Genomic DNA, 22,559 nt, shown 5'->3' on the forward strand with positions numbered 1-22,559 from the left:
ATCTCCTTTTTTTAAGATTTCCTTCCCATTTAGGTCACCACAGAGCATTGAATAGAATTTCCTGTGTTACTCAGTAGGTTTTCATTAATTATCTGTTTTATGCATATTATCAATTGTGTATATACGTTAACCCAGTCTCCCAATTCATCCCACACTGATGTCAGTTTAGAGAGCTTTTTTTTCAAAAAAAGAAATTTGTTCATTTAATTCAAAGTTTAAAAATAGCTTTATTGAGGCATAATTGACATACAAAAACTGCACATATGTTAAGTGCATGATTTGATTAGTTTTCATATATGCATGCATATTAAAAAGCAGAGACATTGCTTTGTCAACAAAGGTCCACGTAGTCAAGGCTATGGTTTTTTCAGTGGTCATGTATGGATATGAGAGTTGGACTGTGAAGAAAGCTGAGCGCAGAAGAATTGATGCTTTTGGACTGTGGTGTTGAAGACTCTTGAAAGTCCCTTGAACTGCAAGGAGATCCAACCAGTCCATCCTAAAGGAGATCAGTCCTGGGTGTTCATTGGAAGGACTGATGTTGAAGCTGAAACTCCAATACTTAGGCCACCTGATGTGAAGAGCTGACTCATTGGAAAAGACCCTGATGTTGGGAAAGATTGAGGGCAGGAGGAGAAGGGGACGAAAGAGGATGAGATGGTTGGATGGCATCACCGACTAAATGGAATGAGTGTGAGTGAACTCCGGGAGTTGGTGGTGGACAGGGAGGCCTGGCGTGCTGTGATTCATGGTGTCGCAAAGAGTCGGACACGACTGAGCGACTGAACTGAACTGAACTGAATGCAGTCCTGAAACATCACTCCACCTATATTTAAACTTGATTAGTATCTCTACTATCCTCTTCCAAGGTTTTAACGTGTGCCTCAGCTGAACGCATTCATCTGGTTTTCTTCTGAGACTGGCTATTGTCCTGTCCCTCCCTGACCCTTCCACCTGTTTTTTCCTTCCTCATCAATCTCGTTACAGGGTTGTCAATCCTTTTAAAAAACGAACTTTTTGCTTTCTCGATTCCCTTTATCGTTTGTGTTCTACATTTTGGCTTTTATTTCTGGGTTTCATTTGCTTTATAGAAAAATTTCTAGGTGGTTGCTACAGTTTAGTTCAGTCGCTCAGTCATATCCGACTCTTTGCAACCCCATGACTGCAGCCCACCAGGTTCCTCTGTCCACGGAATTTTCCAGGCAAGAATACTGGAGTGGGTTGCCATTTCCTTCTTCAGGGGATCTTCCCAACCCAGGGACTGAATCCAGGTCTCCATGATTGCAGGTAGATTCTTTACCATCTGAGCCACCAGGGAAGTCTTCCATTCAACATATACAATTAAAGATATAAATTTATAAGCATAGTTTTAGTTGCAATCCACAAGTTTTCTTCCGAAGTTTGAATATGTAGTATTTTCATTATTCAGTTTGAAATATTTCAAATTACCTTTATGATTTATTCTTTGACAGATGGGTTATTTAGAAATGCGTTTAACTTCCAAATTTGTTGTTGTTCAGTCACTAAGTCCTGTCCAACTCTTTGCCGACTCCATGGACTGCAGCACGCCAGGCTTCCCTGTCCTTCACCATCTCCCCAAGTTTGTTCAAACTCCTGTCCATTGAGTCAGTGATGCCATCCAACCATCTTGTCCTCTGTTACCGTCTCCTCCTGCCCTCAGTCTTTCCCAATGAGTTGGCCCTTCACATCAGGTGGCCAAAGCACTGGGGCTTCAGCTTCAGCATCAGTCCCTGCAGTGAATACTCAGCATCAGTTCTTCGGTGCTCCGCCTTCTTTATGGTCCAACCCTCACATCCATACATGACTACTGGAAAAAGCGTAGCTTTGACTAGCTTCCAAATAAATGAGGATTATTACATTATCTTTTTGTAATTGATTTCCAGCTTAATTGCATTGTGGTCAGAGAACATATTTCACTGGCGTTAACTCCCTTAAAGTTTGTTCAGACTTGTTTTTATAGCTCAGCATACAAATTTTGGCATATGTGCTATTTGTGTTTGAAAAGGAAGCTGTTGAATGTAGTGTTTTACATGTGTTTATTTGGCCAAGTTTTCTAATTGCATTGTTAACATTTTCTGTAACTTGATTTTTGTATGCTTGTTTTTACTCTTACTGAAATAAATGTTAAAATCTCACTATACTTGCATATTTGCCAAAATTTCCTATTCTATCAACTTTTTAAGATTGTATCATTAAGTGCATAAGATTTAGAATTACTACCTCTTTCTGGGAATTGAAATGACTGCTTTTATTTCTAATAATGTTTTTACCTTAAAGTTTCCTGTAATGTTAACGTAGTTTCCTAGGGTTGCTGTTTGCTGGGTATGTATTTCTCTCTTTTCCTTCAAAATTTCAAAATTCACATGTTTTAAAAGTGTTACTTATAAATAGCATATAATTGTTTTTGTTTCTGTTAAATTCTTCGGTTTTATTGAGATGCAATTGACATACAGCACTTTGGAAGTTTAAGGTGTATGGCATAATGATTTGACTTTAATACATTATGAAATGATTATCACAGTAAGTTTAGTGAACAGTTATCATCTCATATAAAAAATTAAATAGAAAAAAGTTTTCCCTTGAGGTGAGAACTCTGATGAACTGTTCTTTTAATAATGTTCATATATAACTTAGAGCAGCGGTAAATTACATTTATCATGTTTTACTTCATATCCCTGGAGCTTATAACTGGAAGTTGGTATGTACTATGGTGTGTGTGTGGTAGTCACTCAGTCGTGTCTGACTTTGTGACCCCATGAACTGTAGCCCACCAGGATCCTCTGTCCATGGAGTTCTCCAGGCAAGAGTGCTGGAGTAGGTTGCCATTCTCTTCTCCAGTTGTACTATGGTGGTTCTTCTAAACTCAAGCCCAACAGTCTCTTTTAGTCCATTTACACTTAATGTAATAATGGATTTATCGTGTATCTCTTACAACCTGCTATTTGCCTCGCCTATCCTTTTCTCCTACCCTCCTTGTGAAGCTCTTAATCCTGTCCATGGAATTATTCCCTCTTCTGTCATTACTTTGGAGATGGCAATGGCACCCCACTCCAGTACTCTCGCCTGGAAAATCCCATGAATGGAGGAGCCTGGTAGGCTGCAGTCCACGGGGTCACGAAGAGTCGGACACGACTGAGCGACTTCATTTTCTCTTTCATGCATTGGGGAAGGAAATGGCACTCCACTCCAGTGTTCTTGCCTGGAGAATCCCAGGGACGGGGAAGCCTGGTGGGCTGCCGTCTGTGGGGTCACACAGAGTCGGACACGCCTGAAATGACTTAGCAGCAGCAGCTGTCATTAGTTTGCAAGTTATACATTCTTAACTAATATTGATCACAATATACACCCTAGACTTACCAAAAATCTAATATTAAATGAGATTTTAAAAACTCTTCTAGTATGATGCATGGAGCTTAGAACACTTAAACCCTATTTAAGCCCTCCCCATCTATATGCCTTTAACACATATATAAACTTCATGAGACAATTATTGTTTTATGTAGTATTTATGTTGACCTGTATTTTTCTCATTGCTATTCAGTTTTTCCTAAAGCTCTGTCCTTGTATTTGGGATTATTTTCCTTCTGCCTTTAGGATACTTTTAATTTTCCTTTAGGGTATGTGTGCTAATGAATTCTTCCAACTATTTGCATATAAATGTCTATTCTTCATTCTTGCAATATATTTTCCCCAGTTAGAAATTTTGAAGTGGGCTGTCATTTTCTTTCAGCACTTCAAAGTCACTGTATTTCACTATGCCTGCTGAGAAGTTAGTTGTCAGTTAAATTGTTGCTCCTTTGATGGTAATCCCTCTCTTAACCATGCCCCACCCTGCAGCAGCTTTAACATCTTTTCTTTGGTTTTCAAGAGTGTTACTATGATGGGTCTAGGTGTGGACTTTTTATTTATCCCATTTGAGATTTGGGGCTTACTGAATTTATGGTTTGATATCTTTCGAGTTTTGGAAAAGTTCTCAGCCAGTATTGATTTCACTCTGCTACTTTTCTGAGACCTGAACTACACTTAGGGCAGACATCCTTACTGTATCCTTTGCATCTCTTACCCCCGATTCGCTTTCTGACTCTGCTTTTGCTCTGAATTTTTCACCTTATTCTTTCCTCAGTTGTGACTAATCTGCTCTTAAACCCATCGACCGAATTAATAATTCTTGCTATAATATTTTCAGTTCTAGAATTTCCATTTGGTCCTTTTTGTTTCTAATTCACTGCAATTCTTGGGCACACTGTTTCCTTTTAAGCACAGAAAGCATCAGTTCAGTTCAGTTCAGTCGCTCAGTCGTGTCCGACTCTCCGCGACCCCATGAATCACAGCATAGCTGGTTCGAATTCCGTGACTGAGACACCTGGAGACTGTGGGCAATTTTTCCCTCTGATTTTAAAAAATGTTTTAAATTTTTAAAAATAAAAAAATGTTTATTTTACTTTTGGCTGCACTAGGTCTTGTTGCTTTGAGGGCTTTCTCTAGTTGTGGCAAGGCAGGGGCTACTCTTTATTTGCAGTGCGCAGGCTTCGCATTGCAGGGGCTTCTCCTTGCAGAGCAGAGGCTCTAAACACGTGGACTTCAGTAGCTGTGGCTCAAGGACTCGAGAATGCAGGCTCATGAGTTGTGGTGCACAGGACCCCTTGGCATGTGGGATCTCCCTGGACCAGGGATCGAGCCAGCATCCCCTGCGTTGCTAGGCAGACCCTTAACCACCGGACCATCAGGGAAGTCCCCTCTGATGGTTTTAATTCATATAACATATTATTTGGTCTTCTCATACACCTGGATATTTCTGATTCTAACAGATAATTTGAGGCCTTGGGTTATGCTCCTATATAAGGTCAGTTTGGGCTGTTCTAACAAAATACCACAGACTGGGTGACTTAAATAAGAGACATTTCTTTCTCATTTCTGAAAAGGCTGGAAAGTCCAAGATTAAGCTGCTGAATGATTCCATTCCCGGTGAGGGCTTTCTTCCTGGCTTACAGACAGTGGTCTCTTTGCTGTGTCCCCTTTGATGGAGAGAGATGGTTCATCTTTCTTCTTGTAAGGTCACTAATCTCATCATGGGGCTCCACGTGACCTCATCTAAACCTAATTACTCCCCTAAGGCCCAACCCACTAATACCATCATCCTGAGATTAGGGCTCAGTATGTGAAGTTTGCTAAGCACTGGGACCACTAGTAGTTTCACCTCAATCCACTTTCAGGGACTGAATGAAGTGATTTAGAAGCTGGATCACAGTATCCACGAAGGATAGTTTACTGATAGTAATGGAGTGCTGCTGCTGCTGCTAAGTCGCTTCAGTCGTGTCCGACTCTGCACGACCCCATAGATGGCCGCCCACCAGGCTCCCCCGTCCCTGGGATTCTTCAGGCAAGAACACTGGAGTGGGTAATGGAGTGCTAGGTAATCTAAACCAATGCTCTGGTAACGGTGGCTTGGAAACCTGCCAAAATACTTTAAAACTTTGTTGGAGTCATCCCAGCGCCAACAAAATGATAAAGCATTACCTGGTTAAAGTCATGCGGGATGGCTTTCCTCTTTCCAGAGGCTGTGTCTGAGTAGCTGGCACTTTCGATAGCCTGGTGAAGTCAGAAGGGTAGGGGCTGCCATACATGACCTGACCAAGGCAGTGGGAAGTTCCTGATGAATCTCTTATTTTGGGTGGGAGATCCCTAATAAGATTAAACTTTATGCTTTGAATTCTTAAAAATAAAAATGCATTATTTGCTGTGGATTGTGTTATATAATTCACTCCTCAGCTGTATCATAGGAAGCTTGGCTCGTCAGAGACTAGAAGCCCTGAACTCCTTGACTCCTGGAGGCAATGTTAAGACACTGGAATAACTCTGAATTTGGTGTCAGAAAGCCTGGGGATCAGTCTCTAATATCAAGTGGCAGCTACTGAAATTACAAGCACTGTGCTTAGGAGGAAATTAAGAGACCAAAGGGTTGACCTTGCAAACTCAAGTCTATTAAGTATCAGCAAGTACCACAGCTCTAATTTATGGCTCTTGGAAAGCAGTGACTCAGTTATGCAGAGAACCAAAGTGCCTGAGGCAAGACCCCAGCTGCACAGAACCTAAAGGACAGTACCTTGCCTAAACAATGATATATTAAGAAATTTAGGGCCTAAAAGCACCCCCTGCCACATTCCTCTTGCGGGGTGGGGGGCCAAGGGGGTGGGGATGTTCTAAGAAGCTGGAGGAACACTCACAGCTGAGTGTTCCCACTGACGCTGGTCCTATGTTCTTTCCTGTCTTCTCCAGCTCCTGTCATTTCCTTCCGAAGGAGAGGACTGTGTGTACTGGGTACTTTCTGTGCTTCAGGGACCTTCTTTCCTTTCTGTCTTTGTCCTTGAGCTCCTCCACAGCCCCGCTTCCATCTGTACTGCTGGCCATTCTGTGATGCCGACCTTGCAAGGCTGTTGTTCACAGATCCTGCGACACCAGCCTCAATGGGTGATGGGACCAGAGCTACAGTTCTGAAGCTTGTTTGCACAGTGCCTTGAACTCTTAAGGAAAGGTGCTACTGAGAGGAGCACATTCTTTTAAAAACAAACATTATGACAGATGACACACTGCAAAAACAGCTCTGTATCTTGGGCAAAATCAGATGTGAGTTTACATGCAAACACACAATGAATGATCCTGTGTTGCTTCATTCTACATGTTTTTACTTTGTGGAAAACCGAAAAAACTTCTAAAGCAAATTAATACAAGCGTAATTCAAGTTTATCATTTCAAATTTATTGTCATGTAATAAATCTTTCACAAAAATAAAGAAAAGCCTCTGGAGGGTTTGCAGAGCCGAGGCAGTGATGCAGTGGTGTCTGGAGCGTGTACTCACATGCTGCCTCTGAGGCCGTAGCCCCAGCCGAACTTTTAGGCCAGTGAGGACTTCTACTGTGTGGTTAATTAAAAGCAGGGGGGCAGGGGAGGACACTGTTGGAGAACGGGGCTGTGGGGGCACGCAGTGAGCCAGGGGCCCTGAGGAAGAGACTGCGCGACTCCCGTCAAGACTCTTGGGTGTGCCCTCTGTGGCTGAGTGCTGGGGACTCCAGTCCTCCGGTCGGAAGAGCTGACAGTCCCGCAGCCCAGGCACTGTTCCATGTCACCGCATGCTCCTCAGCCTCTCAGGACAGTGCTGCGGTCCTATCAGGGGCTCCTCTGCGCCACGTGACCTTTTAAAATGGTTGCGTTTTGGTTTAAAGCAAAGGAAGCAGATCAGAATGCTCAGGAAACAAATTAAAGCTATGGATCACGTTTCCATAGAGGAAATATAAATAACTGCGACCTGAAATGGGCATCTAGTATTTTCCCCTTTCTGACCGGAGGATTCCACCTTCCACCTTCACACTGCCTCCCCCACAGGACAGACTAAGCAGAAGCCGTTCACAGGCCTCTCCTGCTGGTCTGAGGCCCTGTCTGTGCGACCTTCAGGGAAACACCAGGGTCCCAGCCACTAGCAGAGACACTGAGGCCTGAGGCTGAGGAGGCAGCGGCCAGGCTGCATGTCCACCCAGCGCAGGCCCTGCCTCAGTCAGCCAGCCTCAGGGAGCTCTGGTCTCAGCCCCGTCCTGACGATGATGAAACCGGCCGACCTCAGATACTGCCCAGGGGATGGGCAGCCAGACTTTTCAAGGCGGGAAACCACGCAAATGCGCACTGACACGTCACATGTTTAACCTTTCCCAGAGCTCCATGTGAGAGAAGATGGCTCCTCCAAGGCCCTCAGAAGATGGTGATGGATCAAAGTGACTCTGGTCGCCAGCCCGGGGACAGGAGAGAAGCTGCTTCCGATATAGATTAGGCAACAGCAGGTTAAAACGGGTGCTTCCCATGCAGAAAAGCACACAACTTTTGTGTCTTTGAGATTGAAACTAGGCCCAAAGGGGTGGCCGTGGGCCCAGAGCGTGGCTCTCAAGGCCAGGCCCTTCTGTCCTCGGTGCCCGCTGCTCTGTTCAGGGCAAGCCCGGCGGCTGGAGCTCAGGGAGCCAACTGTGGCTCACACAGGCCTCAGAAGAGCTTAAACAAAGTCAGAGACAGACCGGAAAACATGTCTTTCATCTCGCGTGGAACACTGTATTAATCAAATTGGTCTCCTTTTTCTCCTACTGGTCTGGTTAAAGAAAAAAAGACTGCTTTCAAAATGAAGCTTTTCTTTTCCTAATGATTAATACAGAGAAGATTAACTTAATTTGTGCTAGACTCCAATTTAATTCAGCTATAGCTCACAGGCCAAATCCACAGAAAAGCTAATCTGGGCTTCATGAGGAGGAGCCATTTCTTTATTTGAGGGAAAGAGGTGGAGGATCTAAAGGCTTGTATCCAACTGCCCAGGCTTCCATCACGGGTCCTCTGAAAGGCCATTACACACATATACGGCTTCATTTCCTTAATAATTCCTGTCCTGTCATCTTTTCAGATTGATATTTCTCAATGCTCAAACACAAACACACCACACACACACTCTCAAAACGAAAATCCTGAGCATGCAAAAATGAAAAGAAAAAGAAGTGTGAACTGGTAAAGTGTTACATGCCTAAGGCATCAGGTTTCCTGAAAAAGCTCTCCATTTCTGGTTTAGAAATAAGACTGCGTGTGAAATAGCTGGTTTTTACATTTATTATGGTGGCGTACCCCCTCCCACTTTTTGCACTATAATCTAAACTGAGTGATCTACTGCCAACTGGCACCAATTCTCCAAACCCACATGTGCAAGGGAAACATGCCCGTGTGATCCTCTTTAATAGAAGACGCACCAGGGAATCTGTCTACCTCTGTTCCCCAGAAAGAAAATAAGTAGAAGGGCTGCGGCTGGAGGGGGTCAGAGGCCGGGCAGGGCAGGAGCGGGGAGTGGGCCGCTCTCAGTCGGCATCCATCGTGAACAGCTGGATGTCCTGCGGGTTCCAATAGAGGCCTACTGCCGAGCTGTACACCAGGGACCAGACGTAGGGGATAAAGAACTCCTCAGGCTGCTCCTCTTCCACGTATTTGAATTTCAGTTCTGGAAATTTCTGCAACAAAAACAAGATGAGGCGATCAATCTCACAGGCCTGTGTGAGAGCAGCAGGAGTTTGTACACGGTGTGTGGGGGGCACAGGGGCCTGGGAGCCCTGGACCACAGATCCAGCCTCCTGATGAGCCCCTGGAGACTGGGTGAATCTCCCGTGGGAAGGTCACACAAGCCCACCGGCCCTGGTCAGGGACGTCAGTGTTCTGAGAGCAGCAGGGCCCAGACAGGGCAAAGCGAGAGACATCAGGCGGGAAAGCAGGCCCTGCCCGGGGCAGACAGTGCTCAAGCAGAGACTGTCTGTTGTGTGGCTGGGTCTCCTTGAGACACCTCCCCTCTCAGGGCTGAGTCACCTTGGAGGAGAGGACGTCCCCCGCACTGCTCCTCGGCCTTGACTGTGCGGACGTGGTGGGTGGGGGTGAGGCGGGGGCGCTCCAGCCTTGCAGAGTGGGCGGCAGAGAGAAGCCCGGCTCTGCCACACTTCTGGGCGGCCTGGCTGCACTCTGCAGTCCCAGGTGAGAAGGGAGAACATGCGCAGACTCCTGGAAGTGGCACTCTCACCACAGCATTTCACCAGGATTGGGGCTTCTCATTTTCTAACCTCACTCCAGCCAGGGCAGGGCAAGTGATATCCCCCCACCCCTTTGGCAGCCAGGGAGCCTGGGGTCCCCAAAGGTCCCTGGTGGGGCTGCTTCCCAGGCCAAGGTGACGCCAGCTGGAGTGGCTGCAGTTTGGTGACCTGTGTCCCAGGTAGGATAGGGACAAGGGGCAGGTAGGTGTCCCAGGAGGAGGAGCAGGGTGGCAGGGCTGAGAGAGAGAAGGAGGGAGACACACATACAGAACGCACGGCCCACGGGAGCAGAGAGTCTCTATCCACTGTGTTTGTGGCTGTGTCCCCTTAGAGAGTGGTCAGACACTTAGCAAATGATTTGATGAATGACTCAAAGACGCAATCAACCATATAAGGACCAATTATACCCCAGACACAATGGTAAATACCTTACGTATATTATGGTAGTCAATCTCTCTTACGTGAGTCACTTATTCATTACTCTATTGCTTGAATGTCTGCTCCTCTGCATGCTGGGAAGTGTGTGCATCAGGGCCTCAGGATACATATCCCTGTCCTCACAGAAGGTTCCTTCTCGTGGAGCAGAGGGACAAAGAAGCGGCAGCCACAGAACAATCCTAACAGAGTACAGTAAGTCCCCTACATACGAATGAGCTCTGTTTCGATAACATATTTGTAAGTCCAACCAAGTTAGGCGAGGTACCCAACTGACACAGTCGGCTACACAGGACTATAACGTAACAGATTTATAATACCTCTCAGACAAATAATACAGAAAAATAAGACACCAAAAAATAAAGGAAACATTTTTAATCTTACAGTTCAGTACCTTGGAAGTACAGTAGTATTGCACAGCTGGCATACAGGGCTGGCACTGCGTGACCAGGCAAGAATTACAGACCGCAGGAGGGAGAGGAGGTGGGAGATGGCAGAGCTGAAGGATCGTCAGCAAAAGGAGACGGAGGGCGAGCTGCGATTTCACTTGTGACTGATGCTGATCGAATGCGTCTCTGAAAGTCTGCAACCTGAAGGTCTGTATGCAGGGAACTTACTGTCGTAAAAATAGAGTTCCACTAAGGAAGGACTACTGGCTCCAGAGGCCTGTGGGAGGTGAAGGGGCAGCCAAGTGAAGAGGGAAGCGTGCTCCTTCTGAGGGAACAGCGGGCAGGGCAGGCATGAGGTGCTTTTTGCTGGAAGCAAGAGGAGGGACGGTGGGGGAGCCAGGCCTGGCAAGCAGGGCCCAGAGGGCAGGATGGAGTCGCATGAAGAGTCCTGGCCTCCGCTCGAAGGTCCTTTGCAACCTTTGAAGGGTCTCAGAAGGGGGCTTGATGGCAGTGGCTTTGTGCAGGGACCACTAGATCACAGAGTGGAGAACTAGAGGGCACTGGGGGGTGAAGGGAAAATGAGCCTGAACTAAAATGAGTTAAAAGATTTTAAACAAAAAGTGAGGGCGTGGAGGGAGGGGTGGTGGTGGTAGGTGGTGGGGGTGGGTTAGGGGCTAAGAGCGGGGAGGGAGTAAGGGAGCTACATGGAGTTTCCTGGTGGCTCAGACAGCAAAGAATCTGCCTGCAATGCTGGAGACTCAGGTTCAAGCCCTGGGTCAGGAAGATCCCCTGGATGGCAACCCACTCCAGTAATCTTGCCTGGCGAATCCCATGGACAAAGAAGCCTGGTGGGCTAAAGTCCATGGGGTCGCAAAGAATTGGACACAACTGCAAGACTAACTCACTTTTTTCACTTTCACACAGAGTTAAGAGATTTTTCAGATTCCATGTGCAGTGATTAAGACTAAACATCTAGGTGCTGGATCCTCAAAGCTCCAGAATGATGACTGTGGGGCGGGGTTAAGCAGGAAATGCTTTGTGGCAAGTAGAGTTTTAAGTTAAATCTTAGCAAAATGTATAGGAAATCATGGAAAGGCGGGTCCTCTGGTCATGGCTGTTACCTCGACATACCATGACGGCACAGTCCCCATCTGTTATAGCTTTAATGGCAACCAAGTTTATTCCACGGCTCTCAGGGCGTCAGTAAATACAGTCTATATGCAAATAGGATTTATAAGCGGCCCACCTTATAGACTTCAGCCTTACCCACCACTATATCCGCCCTCAAGACATTTTATCCCATACTCTGCAAAACGATTCAGGTTTAATGCAAACCCAGGCCTTTGCAGGGCACCAGTGTTTCCGAGTCAGTTCTCTCCTCCCCTCAGCGCAGGCTAATGGTCTCAGTGAGCGCTGCGGGCTGTGTTGGTTCCGGTGCATGGGGACAACTTCTGCTGGGCTCTGGGGGCCAGTCTGGCAGACAAAGCACGAGCAGCGGGGGATGCAGCACTACTTCTGGCCCTTACAGGTCTGACTGGAATGCAGTTCAGTCCCCCAGCTTTCCATCCTGCTGGATCCCTCCCACCCTGGGCCCACAATCTCTGGATGCACCATAACCACTCAGCAGCTGGGTGGTCCCTGGGGCCCAGGCATCCTTCATGAGCCTCCTCGCGTGCTTTGTGTCGCTTCTGGCCTGGCAAGGAGTTCTCAGGTATGGGGACAGGGTTCTTGGAGGTGGCAAAAGATCTTTGTCGTGGAACAGGGTGTTTTACGGGTAGCAACACAAGGATCTTCTTTTCCATGATAAACATGCATCTGTAGCAACAGGGCGCAGTGAGCGGCTGCCACCAACTGCGCACTCCCTGAGCACCAGGCCGGCCTAGAAGCTCCCCTGACGTGTCGTGGTCAGTCACCACGGTGTCCTGGCGAGGTCCACGCAGCCAACTCCACAGACAGAAGGTGAGGCGGGGCCTGGAGCAGCTGAGTGGCTCGTTTCAGGTTACACAGCATGTGGGGAAGAGTCAGGATTGGAGCCTGGGTCTGACTTGGTGGGAAAGCTTGACAAGAGATACCACAGTCACCCTACTGCTCTGTCCCCAGATCCAATTCTCCAAGGCTCCACGGGGCCCTTCCACTATATGGACAGAACCTAGCACACACACTGCTGGTCCTGAAAGAAATGACCAACCCCACAATGATGTCAAGCATCAAGAAAGTGGGGCTTCCCTAGTGGTCCAGTGGTTAAGAATCTACCTGGCAATGCAGGGGACACCAGTCTGATCCCTGGTCTGGGAAGCTCCCCATGCCTCGGAGCACCTCAGTCTGAGAGCCACGACTGAGTCCAAGTGTGGCCACTACTGGAGCCTGCACTCCTAGAGCCTGTGCTCCGCAATAGGAGAGGCCACCGCGGTGCGAAGCCCACAGACCTCAACAGGAGAACAGCCCCTGCTCTCTGGAACTAGAGAAGGCCCCCACACAGCAATGAAGTACTGCTGCTGCTAAGTCGCTTCAGTTGTGCCTGACTCTGTGCGACCCCATAGACAGCAGCCGACCTGGCTCCGCCATCCCTAGGATTCTCCAGGCAAGAACACTGGAGTGGGTTGCCATTTCCTTCTCCAATGTGTGAAAGTGAAGTCGCTCAGTGGTGTCCGACTAGTAGCGACCCCATGGACTGCAGCCCACCAGGCTCCTCTGTCCATGTGATTTTCTAGGCAAGAGTACTGGAGTGGCTTGCCATTGCCTTCTCCGAATGAAGTCCTAGCACAGCCAAAAAAGAAAAAAGAATCAAGGAAGTATGGTGGACTGTGTGTGTGAAGAAGAAATAGCTTTACCTTCTAATAATGAGGATGCAAGTCTTGGAGTGGCCTCAACTTTAGAAAACCTTTCACACTGTCTTGGAGGGGAGGGAGTGGGCTGGGGGCTCAGAGGTGGCGGCTTGAAACCTGCCCTCCAACACAGCAATGCCTCTTTCAGCTGGAATAATAACATCCTACATTTCTAAGTGGGAATGTCACCAATACGACACATTTCTGGTTGTTAGTGACAAAAATGACTAAAAGATGTGAAGCCTTTTCTCCATCAAGTGAACATTCAGGGGTTTTCCTACAAAGGCAGGCCTTAGGAAAGGACATGAGGCAGCTTACCCGAGACTGCTTTCTGTCCCTCCAGGGAGGGTGGGATGGAAATAAAACGAGCAAACTGCTTTCTCAAGAATTCCCTCCAATTAAATTAAAGAAACTTAGGCAAGAGCTGCTCAGTGGGATGGCACTGCGTTCATGCGCTGGCACCAGGTCTACTTGCCCTCGTGGTTTGGGGGAAACTCTGACGACTCTCCCATTAGGACAAGTCATGAGACAAACGCTGCCTTTAGGTCACACGCAGCCAGATCCAGGAAAAGGCCACTAGGAGAAGCGCCTGGCACCCCGCATGGTTTCCCTTTCTACCACCTGGTAAAAACGGAGTTGAAAATGTCTTGTTTTTATTTCTGCTCAAGTTTACTTCAAAATAATCCATCTCACTCTGGAAAGAGTAGTAAACAAAACCTCAACATAGGGTAATACCCAGGTGAATATCCATATATAATAGTACATAAAAGTAATATGAAATACTATAAAGTTTACTTGACAATAGCAGACATGTATTTCATTACAAAGTTTTTCAAGCTGACCAATGATTATTTCTATACAAATTCTCCATAAAAGCTTAATTAATTCTGAGATTATGGGTAACATTTATAGCTACCATAACTGATTATCTATTACATGGCAGGCATGTTCAAACACATGACATATAGTTACTTATTTAATCTTTGAAGTAACTAGAAAAAGCATCTGAAAAGCAGTCACATGATCTGAGTTCTAGCCCCAGCTTTTCCCATTCATTCATCCATCCATTCATTTATTCAGCAAAACTTCCTGAGAGCCTACTGTGTAGCAAGCACAGTACTAAAAACATAGCTGTAAATAAGATGTACACAATTTCAGCATTTAAGAGCTAAGAGTCCACTCTTGATTAGCCAGGTGATTTGGGAAAAGTCTTGTACCCTCATTCCGACTTAGGCTCTTAAAAGATAAAAGTTTACTCTACTCTGAGATTTTTAATTTAACCATTCTGTTTACTTCACATAAATGAGATTAAGTGCCTAATACAGAGGAAGCACTCAATAAATGTTGGCTATTATTACTGACATTAAAGTGATATGCAAATATAAGGTACGCTTTTATTTTAGAACTTTTAGTAAGGAAATCCAAAGTCTAGAAATACCACCCCTGGCCTTGTCCTAGGCCCATTTCTCATATTTTACCCACATGGACATTTCTAACTAGGCAACCCTATTTCCTGACTGTTAATAATAATAGAAATGTAAAGAACCTGAGCTTTCCCACATAAAAACCCAGGAAATGCGCTGACAAATGGCTTAAAAGCGACAGACTTCTCTTCATTAACGTTTTTAAAGAACCAAGTTTTGTCATGAGCAGAGGTAGGTTCTGAAGAATGGCCTTCTGTCTCTGGATCCTCACTTGTTGAACAGCGAGCATATGAACAAACGCACGGTTTCACGTCTGCGCACAGCCCTGTGATGCAGCTATTTAACTGGACGGGAGATGAGGCCTGGCTCTGAGGGGAGTTTAGAGCCACTGTGATGAGAAGAGAGGGGTCGCCTCTATGCTGTATTTGACATCGGTCTCCCTGGATAATTCTGGGGCAGACGCAACAGACTCCAACAGGGGTGTGACGTCTAGCTCCAAGAGGACACGGCTGGAGAGGCTGAGGGGCCAGGAGTGGGGATGCCAGGCCTCCTGGTAGCTCACAGAGCCCACCCAGCAGGGCGCTCTGAGGAAGGGACACACCGAGGGTGCCCAGGGGCCAGGGTCGTGGGTCACTTCACCCACGACCACCCAGTAACACGCGGCACCTCTCAGCTCACCGCTGGTCTCCTTCACAGCCATCGGGGTTGAGCCTGCGTATTTGCTTGTTTACTTGGGTACCGTCTGCTCCCCTCCAGAACACAGGTCCCAGAAAGGCAGGGACCCTGCTAAGATGACAGCATCTAGCCTACTACTGACACTGAGGAAATGTCTGCTGAAAGACGAATTAAATGAATGAGTGCATGACCTCAACTCTGCACATAACCCTGTGACATCTGTTCATTAACTATGTTGAATGGATAAGAAAACTGAGGCTCAAAAGGACAAATAAGACACCAAAGAGGACAGAGCTAGGAAGTGGAGGAGCTGGAGGCCAAACAAAACTATACCTCTCCCCTGCGTGCCCCTCAGAGTAGACAGGGACCCAGGTGTGCGTTTCCTCAAAATGCCTATATCCCACACAGACGGGAGGTTTTCACGTCTCTCTAATCATGATAAAGAACCTCAAGCATTTCTTCCACATTCCCAGCCACTAAGTCACTGGCCCGCTGTGCTTGAGCGTCCTCATGGGAAACGGGCAGGACTGCTCTCCAGCTCTGGAGTCCACGTGGCCCCAGGTTGGGGGTCAGGAGGCGTCGGCTCTCTCCTGGCCTGGCCACTGGCAGGCTGAACCGTTTGGGGCAAGTCACAGCATTTCTGCAGGACTTGGTTCTCTCGCTTTGTAGAAAATGAAGGGTCTTGGGCTCCTTCTGAGTCTCCTGGGTGTGGTTTTATGAGGTGACCCCAGTAAGGGCTCCACTTTGGGATTCTTTGTATGCCCCACAGGCTCTGCTGGGTCCACCTGGAGAAAGGGCTGGATGAGTTGGGTTGAGGGACAGCCCTCAAGTCAAGCACTTGCGGGCTGCCATCAGCCAGGCTTCACCTGGGGGCAGTCTCAGCGGAGAGGGTAAATATCTGAAGGTTCCTGAGCTGTCCTGGGGGCTGACAACAGTTGGGTTTTAAAGGTTAAGACTCCCAAATGTTTAACAATCGAGACACACACGAGGCTGTGGTTGACCTGCTGTGGTCTGAGAGCTCGTGGCTAAGTGGGCTGAGGTCCCAGGCGTGGCCACTTCCACTTCCACTGGACACAGGGCAACCCAGAGAGCAAGTAGAGACAGAGTGGCATGGACACGCTTCTGTTACTAGCAAAACCCAAACACTGGAGACAGTACACGCTCACGCCTCTCAAGTTCTAGTACCAGCTCCTCCCTCCTCGAGGGAACAAGTGGGCTGAGGGAGATTGCTTCCCGGGTTATTTGCCTGAAATTTTTCACCGGCACTTAAAAGGTTCAGAAAGGGGGATAAAGCATAAACAGTAAGAAAAACAGAGCATTTTCTCCAGGATTGGCTATAACAAAGCACAAGGTAAAAAGCTTTCTCTTTTCCTCAATGAGCTGTTTTTAAGACTGTGTACTAGGAAGATTTTAAAAGGGCAAATAATAGGCATAAATCATAACAGTTTGGAAAACACCATTCAGTCAAACTGAATGGGAGCACAGCCTCTGCATAACGAACTCTGTCCAAGGAGCATTGAATTTGACACCCTTCCCAACATCTCCCTGTCTATCTAGTCGGAGAGAGAGCCCACCTGGGTTGAGACTGAAACAGACATTCTTAAATATATGTGCTCCTCTAAAAGAGATGCTGGGAAAGATTAAAGGCAAAAGGAGAAGAGGGTAACAGAGAGTGAGACAGTTGGACGGCATCACTGACTCAATGGACATGAGTTTGAGCAAATTCTGGGAGAAACAGTGAAGGACAGGGAAGCCTGGCGTGCTGCAGTCCATGGGATCGCAAAGAGTCGGATATGACTTAGCAATTGAACAGCAACAACAATACTCTCAGAACTCTGAAAGCTAAGGAAAAGAAAGACAAAAGGCTCTATTTGCACTAAAGACACTGGGGACACATTTTGTTAAGATTCAGTCCAAGAAATGTCATAGTCTGAATGTCACATCAACAACCTAGATAAAGTCACTCTTTCCTCTGCTCTTTTCACGCCTGTGAAGAACGCTAATGCCATCCTGCGCTGGCTCAGGGAGTCCCAGGTTCCTCACTTGAGAGCAACTTCACTCCTGACCCGGTCAGCAGGGCCCAGGCCACCGGGGTCTTCCCAACTCTGAAGCTGTCCTCCCCTGTCTACCTCATCTCCTCTTTTGCCTTCTAAGGCCCCCCGTGGGCCTCAGTGAGAGACTCCTGGGCAGAGGAGTGGCTTGGGAACCCACTGAAGATCTGGGAAAGCAGAGGAGAGGGCTCTGGGGGTGGGGGCTTTGGTGTGACAGTTGCAGCAGGAAGGGTGAGGATAGGCTGGGGTGCCGGGCACCGCAGGCCCCGGCATTCACCCCCTCCTCCGAGACAGCTGTGACTCAGCTCAACAAGGAGGGAAGACCCATCTCTCAAGCTCAGGGCTTGGTCTCACTCCAAAGCTACTTACAACAATCTTGTTGTTTTGACTTTTGGAGCCAGAGGTAATGCTAGACTCTCCGAGTTTGGCTGGAATGTTTTTTATCAGCTCCAGTGAATCAACCCACCGCAGTGGGACATCCGGACGCCCAGCCCAGAGACAAAGCAAAGGTCTGATTTGGTGGTTGAGACTCGGGTATAATAAGCAGACCAAACGCTTTAAAGACTGTCTCTGCTGTCAGCCATGTGATCTGGTGGAAACCCACAGGAAGTTCAGTGAACAGATGTAGGGCTCAACTGCAATAATTTTATTACCGCAAAAGTTCAATGGAGTTTTCCCCCTTCCACCATTTATATAGATAGCATCAGAAACTCTAGCAAGTCCCTGGCGTGGCTCCAGAAAGTTTAGTGCGATTCAAAATCAAACGGCTAGATAGCATATCACAAAAAATTCTTTCAAAGACCGTATCAAGCCTCTGAATAGACAAGTGATGGGTGATGGCTGGCAACGAGGCAGCCCGTCACTGCTGGGAGATGGGGTGGGGGGGGAGAGGTGAGTCGCTGCTAGTGGAATGCCCTGGGGCTGTGGTAGGCAGGTTCTGTGCATATGGAAAGCAAACTGATTTCAAGATCCCATCATAAGATATCCAGGAAGGCATTTACACGCAATTATTTTATCGTGGGGTGAATTGGGGATGAAGAACCAGTTTCCCTACTATTCCTTCCCTGATTTAATCTCACTGTGTAATGTTGGGTCCCTCAGGAACGGGTCCTTAAACTAAACACAGGAGGTGAGTGCCAACTATATATGAAGCATTAGACTTGAGAAAGGAGGAAAGGAAAAGGAATAATTGCTGTTCCTCTAACAGGGGGGATAAGTTAGCAGGAGGAATAAGAATGGCGGGAGCATGACACAAGATGCAAGGGTAGTGCCCCAGGCAGACTGGCTAACACTGGGGTCAGACGACTGTGGGTGGGCTTGAACGGCAAGCTCTACGAGAAGCATCCATATGATCAGTTCAGCTAAATTACAATCTGAACAAGCCTGAACTTCAGGCTCTTCTTTGTGTGATGGAATCCACTGTAAATGGATCAAATATTATTGCTTAACTGACATAAAGGAGATAAGCACTGGCCTGTGAATAACAGCAACACTGGATATGGAGCAGTCTTATTTTACGCAAATTAGTTTCAATGTGAATGAAAAACTAAATCCAAAGTATAGAAAATTAGAAAGGGTCATTTGTTTTTACTTTAATCTAATTTTATTTTGGGGGGCTTCCCTGATAGCTCAGTTGGTAAAGAATCCATCTGCAATGCAGGAGACCTGGGTTCAATTCCTGGGTCAGGAAGATCTGCTGGAGAAGGGATAGGCGACCCTCTTCAGTATTCCTGGGCTTCCCTGGTGGCTCAGGTGGTAAAGAATCCGCTTGCAATGCAGGAGACCTGGGTTGGATCCCTGGGTTTGGAAGGTCCCCTGGAGAAGGGAAAGGCTACCCACTCCCGTATTCTGGCCCTGAGAATTCCATGGACTGTATAGTCCATGGGGTAACAAAGAGTTGGACACGACTGAGCGACTTTCACTTTTGGCTGGTCCGTGTGGTGTGCAGGATCGAACCCACACTCCCTGTAGTGCAAGTGTGAAGTCCTACCCACTGGACTGCCAGGGAATTCCCTAAAGGGCCATTTATTAAAAATTATAAATTAAGAGATACAAAGCTGACATTAAGAAGTCTGTCATGAGGTGGCTCAGAATACAGTCACAATACCTTGCATGTCTAAGAGCATGATGGTTGGCTGGGCAGTGGGCACCTTCAGGATCTCCCTAGGAAAAAGGGAGCTACAAGGTGAGCAGGCATGCTAAGTCGCTCAGTTGTGTCTGACTCTGCAACTCCATGGACTGTAGCCTGCCAGGCTCCTCTGTCCATGGAATTCTCTAGGTAAGAATACTGGAGTGGGCTGCTGTTTCCTCCAGGTGATCTTTCCAACCCAGGGATCAAACCTGCATCTCTTATGTCTCCTGCATTGGCAGGCAGGTTCTTTACCACTAGTGCCACCTGGGAGGCCCAGGGTGAGTGGACACCTGTGAATATTTTGAAAGCTCCCGCCAGAAGACCACCTCTGAGATTACAAGGGACACTAATGGCTCTGTGACTGGTGGCAAAAAAAAAAAAACAACAAACCTCTTAGGAAAAACAGAAAGATACAATATAAGGTTGAGCCTACACTTGCGATGAACTCGCCACCATCACACCATCAGCCAGAATCTGAAGCCTGCTGGAGTCTGAAGTCAGAGCAAATATCCCTGTTAGACTCTCTCTCACAGGTTCAGGTTAAAGGGTGTCATGAAATGGGGATGTCTTCCGTTTGAAATTTCTCTCTCTTTTCAGGAGAAGGGGTGCTGGTAGGGCAGCCTGCAGAAGAAGGACGGAAGAACAGGCTCTCCTGCTACAGGGAGAGTTTGAGACAGGCCTTGACAAGTGGGTACTGACCTGTAGGGGGTCAGGGGGGGCAGGGAGGAAGCTGGCATTGCTCGTGGAGAGACCTTGTGAGCAAACACTGAGGCCGATGACACACTTGCGGGCCTGGCAAGTCGTAGGGGGCCCGGACACAGGCTCCAAGGCCAGCAGCTGGGGATGCCGCTGAGAAGAAGGGATGAAGACAGAGAGGGGCCTCAAGGGCTGGGATAGCACATCGATTCATTCAGTGAGCCTAGAATTGAGAGAAGAGGCACGCTGGGGATAGATATTTCTAATTTAAACATCATTAGCTCTGAGATGGCAGCTGAAGTTGCCAAGGGTATAAACTCCTCAAGAAGACTGAGCTGCAGTACTGAGTACTGACTGAGTATTGACTGAGTACTGACTGAGTATTGTAGTATTCAAAACCCTGTTCTAAAGGCAAATCAATGTGAATACAGAAGACTGGGAGGAGGAGAATGTTTTGATTCCATGGTGGGAGATAAAGGGCAAAAGTTAAGAATTTACTGGCAGTACTTCTTGGCTGAAAGCCAGCCCAGAGGAGGAGCCACAGATGACGGAAAAGTGTATTCTTCCTGCAGTGGGCTCCTTATTTTGGACAGGACTCACATACCTAGGGCTTCCGTCACAGCTCAGTTGGTAAAGAATCTGCCTGCAATGCAGGAAACCCCGGTTTGATTCCTGGGTTGGGAAAATCCACTCGAGAAGGGATAAGCTACCCACTCCTGTATTCTTGGGCTTCACCTTGTGGCTCAGCTGGGAAAAAATCCACCTGCAATGCGGAAGACCTGGGTTCAATCCCTGGGTTGGGAAGATCCCCTGGAGAAGGGAACAGCTACCCACTCCTGTATTCTGGCCTGGAGAATTCCACGGACTGTAACAGTCCATGGGGTTGCAAAGAGTCAGACAAGACTGAGCCACTTTCACTTTCACATACCTGGTTAAGAGAGTGAGATCCCAGGGGGAAAAAATGCATTACTGGAAATAAAAGTCCAAGTAGAATAAAAGCTCCATGAGGGCAGGGATTCTTTTCTTTCCCCTAATGATGCATCCAGCAGTGTTGAGAAGATTGCCACGGACTTGAGAGATACTTGCTGAGTGAATAAATAAAGGAATGAATGAAGAGATCAAAACTGCTGTTCGTAGAAAACTCAGAGCTACTGGTGGGTGCAGTGAGGTGGGTGGGTGGCGGATCTCCCTGGCAGCTCAGCTGGGAAAGAATCGCCTGCAATGCAGAAGACCCCGGTTTGATCCCTGGGTTGGGAAGTTCCCCTGGAGAAGGGATAGGCTACTAATTCCAGTATTCTTCAGCTTCCCTGTTGGCTCAGATGGTAAAGAATTCACCTGCAATATAGGAGACATGGGTTCAATCCTTGGGTTCGAAAGATCCCTTGGAGGATGGCATGGCAACCCACTCCAGTATTCTTGCCTGGAGAATTCCCATGGACAGAGGAGCCTGGTGGGCTACAGTCCATGAGGTTGCAAAGAGTCGGATACGACCAAGCGGCTAAGCATTTTGGGGAGGTGGGAGACAAGAGGAGAAAATTGAGTCCTGCACACTCGATGAGTTAGTGGAATAACTGCCCAAATTTATTTGGGACAAAATGAGCCAAATTAACTTGAGATGCAAATGAACTGACTTACTGGGATTTGGAGGCAATACTTATAAACTCAATAGATTAACTTACTTTTCAAACTACCTGTTCTTGCTTACCACCATCCTACCACTGTCATAATCTAGCTTATCTAGGAAACTGGATCCTGTACAATGGCTGACATTAATATAGATAGTCACAGTCATATTTTATATTTCAATATATACCTAATTATGGAAAATAAACTTGAGTTCATCAACATGCACTAGTTATGAACCAACACATAATATATGAATGGAGAAAAGTTCATTTTTAATGAGTCCTTTACTTTTTCCTTTTGTCAAGACTATAATATGGTTTTTAAAAAGGGGGGAGATAAGGCCTTAAAATGTAAACGGTAAGTCCTAATTAGTGTGTCTGTGATAGTATTTCTTTATACTGGGTTTTTTTTTTCAGATTAATATGTGAATTTAAAAAGGAGTGGGAGATTGGAGAAAGATTCTGAATCCTGTTTAGACAAATTCTGGCAAAGCAAGGATCTTCGCCATGTCTGAAGTGTCTATGCTGGGAGATACATGTGGGTGACATGTGGTGGCTGTGGGGACAAAGACACAGAAGAGGCTTTGCTGGCACGCCCCCGACAGACTGAGGTGCCTCTGAGTGCAGGAGAGTCTCTGTGATGATATCAGGCGAGAAGACACTCTTCACCACAGTATGTCAAAGAGATATCCGG

At 47.1% G+C, this 22,559-nt stretch overlaps 1 protein-coding gene across 4 annotated transcripts in view; it reads right to left on the bottom strand.

The window, feature by feature from the left end:
* Positions 1-7,656: 7,656 nt before the first annotated feature.
* Positions 7,657-22,559, bottom strand: part of DYM (dymeclin) — a 391,190-nt gene continuing 376,287 nt past the window's right edge. For all 4 annotated transcript variants that reach the window (XM_088833353.1, XM_088833352.1, XM_055417337.2 and 1 more), the window contains one exon: positions 7,657-9,047. In XM_088833353.1, the coding sequence (XP_088689479.1) occupies positions 8,898-9,047 (150 nt within the window). In that variant the 3' untranslated portion in view covers positions 7,657-8,897. The remainder of the gene's footprint in view (positions 9,048-22,559) is intronic.

The sequence above is a fragment of the Moschus berezovskii genome, chromosome 28 (genome assembly GCF_049115385.1).
Source record: "Moschus berezovskii isolate FMDL1 chromosome 28, NW_MosBer_1.0, whole genome shotgun sequence".
Taxonomy (NCBI): Eukaryota; Metazoa; Chordata; class Mammalia; order Artiodactyla; family Moschidae; genus Moschus; species Moschus berezovskii.